This window comes from Cricetulus griseus, chromosome 2 (genome assembly GCF_003668045.3).
Source record: "Cricetulus griseus strain 17A/GY chromosome 2, alternate assembly CriGri-PICRH-1.0, whole genome shotgun sequence".
In the NCBI taxonomy this organism is placed as follows: Eukaryota; Metazoa; Chordata; class Mammalia; order Rodentia; family Cricetidae; genus Cricetulus; species Cricetulus griseus.
The window spans coordinates 108084864-108090453 of NC_048595.1; the positions used below are offsets into that span (position 1 = coordinate 108084864).

The 5590-nt window shown below is 44.6% G+C and overlaps 1 protein-coding gene across 1 annotated transcript; it reads right to left on the minus strand.

Moving 5' to 3' along the window:
• Positions 1-215: 215 nt before the first annotated feature.
• On the minus strand, positions 216-1637 carry Cnr1 (cannabinoid receptor 1). The gene is made up of 2 exons (XM_035438982.1): positions 1552-1637; positions 216-1476 (listed from the first exon to the last, which is right to left on the minus strand). The coding sequence occupies exons 1-2, from the start codon at positions 1635-1637 to the stop codon at positions 216-218; spliced, it is 1347 nt and encodes a 448-aa protein (XP_035294873.1).
• Between the last annotated feature and the right edge of the window lie 3953 nt (positions 1638-5590).

Sequence of the window (5590 nt, forward strand, 5' to 3'; positions counted from 1 at the left end):
CAGGCTTTCTTCACTGTAAACCCCTGGAAAAATGGAGTTTAAGTACCTAAACTATTGAGATGTCAGCAATCTGATAAATAAGCACAGTGACAGTCACTGTTTGCTAAACATGGCAAACTTAAAAATATACATAACCAAGAGGACAACAGACTTCTAAATTTTAAGCTTGAAAAGAAAAGAATTTCTTTTTCTGTGTAGCCACGAAAGCAGCAGGCTCACAGAGCCTCGGCAGACGTGTCTGTGGACACAGACATGGTCACCTTGGCGATCTTAACCGTGCTCTTGATGCAGCTTTCCGCGGCCCTGTGCATGCTGGCTGTGTTGTTGGCGTGCTTGTGCAGGCAGTCTGAGTCCCCCATACTGTTATCTAGAGGCTGTGCAGTTCCTTCACATGAAGGGAACATGCTGCGGAAAGCATGTCTGAGGTCCTTGCTCCTCAGAGCGTAGATGATGGGGTTCACGGTGGAGTTCAGCAGGCAGAGCATACTACAGAAGGCAAACACTGTCTTGATAAGCTTATTCATCTTTCCAAAGACATCATATACCATGATTGCAAGCAGAGGGCCCCAGCAGATGATCAACACCACCAGGATCAGGACGAGGGTTTTGGCCAGCCTAATGTCCATTCGAGCTTGGTCCGGCCGAGTCACCTGCACCTTGCCATCTTCTGATGTGTGGATTATGATGCTCTTCTGGGTTCCACGTTGAATCATGCGGACTGCATGGCTGTGAGCCTTCCAGAGAATGTACATGTATGCATACACAATGAACAGCAACAGCACGCTGGTGACTCCAATCCAGAACATCAGGTAGGTTTCATCGATGAGTGGGAAAATGTCCGAGCAAACAGATTGTAGCTTCTTGCAGTTCCAGCCAAGGAGAGGCAGCACAGCAATTACTATTGCAATAGTCCACATCAGGCAAAAGGCCACTACAGCCTTGGGCCTGGTGACGATCCTCTTATAGGCCAGAGGCCTGTGAATGGATATGTACCTGTCGATGGCTGTGAGGAACAGGCTGCCCACAGAAGCTGTGAAGGAGGCCGTGACCCCACCCAGTTTGAACAGAAACACATTGGGGCTGTCTTTACGGTGGAACACATGGAAGTCAACAAAGCTGTAGACAAAAATGACGCTCCCCAGGAGGTCAGCCACTGCCAGACTGCCAATAAAGTGGTAGGAAGGCCTGCATCGGAGACTGCGGGAATGCAGGATGACACACAGCACCAGCAGGTTCTCCAGAACTGTGAAGGTGCCCAGTGTGAGGGACAGCACGGCTATGGCCAACTGCTGACTGGGGTTCAGAATCATGAAGCACTCCATGTCCATAAAGTTCTCCCCACACTGAATGTTCTCCTCATTCTCCTTGTATGAAGAGAGGGACTTGTTGTAGAATTCTGTGATATTTGTTGTGTCTACCACTGGCACCAACTGGGAGTTGTCTCCTGCAGTCATCTTTTCCTGGAAGGGACTACCCCTGAAGGAAGTCAGAGGGAATTTTTGAGGGAAGTATCCTAATTTGGATGCCATGTCTCCTTTGATGTCTTCGTACTGAATGTCATTTGAGCCCACGTAGAGGAGGTCTGTGGTGATGGTGCGGAAGGTGGTATCTGCAAGGCCATCCAGGATCGACTTCATAACCTCAGTCTTTGATTAGGCCAGACTCACAGTGATGGAGAAAGAGATGCCAGGAGGGAAGCCTAAAAAGAGGGAAAACAGAAAAACAGAGTGGTAAGAAAGCCAGGAGGGTGAGAAACAGAGGCACTGGGCACCATAAATCAGAGACACCTCTGAACACAGAGGTTCAGTCAACACAATGAGTCAACTCAGATAAGAGTCCCCCCATCCCCCGCAAAACAAAAACACCAGGGGATGGAGAGTCACATATCAGACACATGATTCTCATTTCTTAAAGTCTTTGAGCCAAAGTCAAGTGAGTCCTGCAAGGACCTGTACAGTCAAATACACCAAGCTCAATGAAATAAGCATCACTACACATGTCATGGCTTCTACTATCAAGTATACAAAAATCTATGATGATGTGGCTGGAGACAACAAGGTCACAGAACAAAATCCCTGCCCTGTGATATACCCTAAAAGACAGGTGAGACAAAACAGGCAAGACAACCCAAAAACATGAAAGCATATAATCAAGGGTTGAGCTGCCCAGTTTAACTGTGAAGGATATTTATGACAACGAGAGATAGCTCCAGACCACAGTGGGAAGATGCTCTCCATTGGGATCAAGGCATGGCCGATAGGAAGGTATAAAAATGTCTATGCCAATCAGGCAACATCACAAATGTTTGCACAGAGGCTTATGGAATTCCGAGGTGAACATGAGGAAGATGGTGATAATGAAGGGCATTCAGGTCAGCACCCTCGGTGTGCTGACATGAAGGAGACAGCCGTGGTGGTGTCCAGGGATTCCCAAGGAGACTGTGTTAGAAATGAGGGTGACTAATACACTGCACCCTTCAGAATCTAAGTTAAGCAATTTGGATTTATTTTCAACATAAATAGCAAGAGAACTAATCTCACAATTTACAAATGTTTAGAAGATGGCTATTTATCTCTTTAGTTTATAAAAATTGTTACAAATATGGGGTGATACACGTGACGATTAAATAACCATTAATTTCAATGTTTCATGTATCAATTGCAATTTGTTGTTTCTGTGTATAACATATGAGAAAGATATTATTTTTTGAAACAAAAATTTAAGATTCTAAGTCTTTCTGCTAAAATACAGAGAGCCCAACTGTCAGGGTAGTTAATTTATTAATATACAATCTATTCAATAAATGATAGAGCACCATGGCACACCATGCACTGCACCAGACACTTAACAGATTAAGCCCACAGGACTCTGACATCTATCAGGGAAGATGGTCAGCCACCCCCACACCTACAGGCAAGGGCAGCTGCCCCTGCAGGGGACAGTGCTGTGGAGCATCAGCTCTAGACAGCAAAGGGGACTTCCTCAAGGAATACCCTACCCCCAGTATTAGGCTGAGTGTGGGAGGGGACAGGGCACAACAATGATGATTTTTTTAACTGTTACCTCAAATTTCACAATTCTTAAAAAGCAACTTGGGGTAGGCATAACGTGGTGGATGTGGCCTTCCTTCCACACTCTGCTGACTCCAAGTCCAAGCCTTAGCACTGTTTACCAGGGTCAGATCACAAGCCTCCTGTGCAGCTTTCCTGGTCCCAGCACTGATCACTGCCACACATCCACTGGAGGAATCTTCACAAACATATGGATATTATACAGCTCTCATTTCAACCTCACTATCCTAAAGACCAAACAAAACCAAGTTCCCCTTCCAGGCTCATACAGCCCAGCCGAGCTCCTGTCGCTCTGACCCTCTCAGTCTGCTCTCCCTGAATACACTCCACCTCCTTCCACCATCCATCAGCATGCTTCCTGGGTAAAGTTCAGCACAAAGTCTTCCACGTTCCAACCCTCATCCTTCCAGCCCTGCCTCTCCTCAGTCAGGTCTCGCCAGTTGGGCTGTACCACATAGAGTTTAGTCACACAAACATACTTGTTCCATGCTGTGATTCTCACTGCCCCTAATTCTCCTCTGTCCAAACATTCCTCTTTCTCTCTGCTTGAGACCCCCTACCCTCACCAATTTGTTGTTCCTATTTCCCTTAGCTCACTGTTTCCCATGCTCAGCTGAAGCCCCATCTTTGGGGCTTTCTGGAGAATGAAACAGTTCTACACACATTTACCTGGTCTGCTTCTTGCTCCCAAGCTCATGAGGATCATACTGGGGACCTTATCTTAGTATTTAATCATAGCTCAAGGCACAGTGCACAGAGAGCAGCTTAAAATTGAGGCAGAAGTTGTAAGCACAAAGCCTCAGCAACACTGAATGCAGTTAATCAGCTAAGTTACACAAACTCTGGATGGTGGCCCAGGAGCAAAGGGCAGTTGCTGAAGGTATAGGCAAGAAAGATGCAGAAATGAGACCAAAGCCCAGCATCCAAGCATGGTGCCTGATGCTCCTCAATTCCTTTACTAAAAGAATATCTCTCCTGAATTCTCAGCCTCAGCCTGATTGCAAGTAACTATCAGGTATCCTCAAGTTCCCTCTTTGTATCTGTCTATCATATCCTTTCTGACATAGTTATTTCTTCACTAAAATGCCTTGTGTGTCCTATCTTATGAATCAGCTCTTGTACTTTGCAAACTTGTTTGTTGAACAACTCAATTTACATATGAAAACCTTTATCCAGATCAAAGGGACGTTGTGGAATTTCCCCATGTCTGTGCTTTGTCCCTAACCCTGGGAGGTGACTCACTGGTCTTGAAATACAGCAACATGTTGGCACACATTCCTCCTGCCCCCCCCCTTTTCTAAATGCTCACATTCAAGTCTTCTGTAGCTAGAAGGATCTCCCTAGACTGGAACCAGAGCTACTTCTGTGACAGCAGGCTTAACAAGCTCCCCTACCTGGTTCTTCTGTCATCAACCTCATGACATCATTTAAGCACAGGCTTACATATCTGCTGCCATAACCAGAATGCAGTTTCCAAACAGAATGCTGCATTTTCTAACTGCCTTTAGTTATGGGTAGCAGAGAACTGAACTCTCTGGGAAATGCTCACCTGAATCTAGTAAAATGTCAATGGAATTTCATTATCTGGCATATTTAAAATGTGATTTACTATTTATTTCCTTCACTCAAAATTAAAGAAAAGAAAGGTAGCTCAGTAGCTAATACTGAGTCTCCTAAGGCCCCACCATTCAGGCATCTTCTCTCAGGCAGCTAGTTCTTCACGCTTCCCAGGTGGAGGCTGACTTTGAAAGTTTTCAAATTATATGTGTGTTCTGTATTTAGATTTACAAGGTTCAAATTCACACAGTACAGAATGATATAATGTGATACCCCTCTCACCTGTGTCTTAGAAATGCATCTCTCAGAGCTAGAGAGGTTCTTCTTACTCTTTCTAGAGGCAGTTCATAAACAGTCAAGTGTGTGTACATGTGTGTGCATGTGTGTCTGTGCATGTATGTATACATGTGTGCATTTTTGTGCCTGTGTGCTTGTGTGTATACGTGTATGTGTGTGTGGGTGTGTGTGGGTGTGTGTTTACCAGCTCTCTACTTTTTTAAGAAAATATTTGCATGTATTGTATAGCTTTCCATTTAGATGTGCATACCAAAAGGGCCTGGTAGATGAATGTGACCAGGCCCCTATTGACAGGAGGCTTGGGGGCTTTCTTATCTTTTGTTACAGCAGATAAAGCTGCAATGAGTTAATTCCAACCACTTCATTTTTCACATTGTTTATGCTATTGTGAGTGCTTTTTCTAGTCATCGTAACTCTTAGCTTGAACTTGCTGTGACAACACCTCCTTCTTGTCCTCTATAATCAGGTGTACCTCTTAAGTGTCACTAATCTCCACCAAACTACCACACTTTTAATCACACAGAAAGCTTATTATAGGCAGGAGGCTCTTTGAGCTTTTTACATGTATCAACTCATTTTATTTTTACAATAGCTTATGAGGTAATTTTTGCATGAAACGCACAGAGAAGGTAAATAATATACCATTAGCACATCTAGTAGGTGGT

Bases quoted from the DNA above. Each gene is read 5' to 3' on its own strand.
- Cnr1 (XM_035438982.1), bottom strand. From the start codon at position 1,637: ATGAAGTCGATCCTGGATGGCCTTGCAGATACCACCTTCCGCACCATC. The intron at 1,477-1,551 runs GTACGAAGACAT...GACTTCCTTCAG, and splicing joins GTGGGCTCAAATGACATTCA to GGGTAGTCCCTTCCAGGAAA.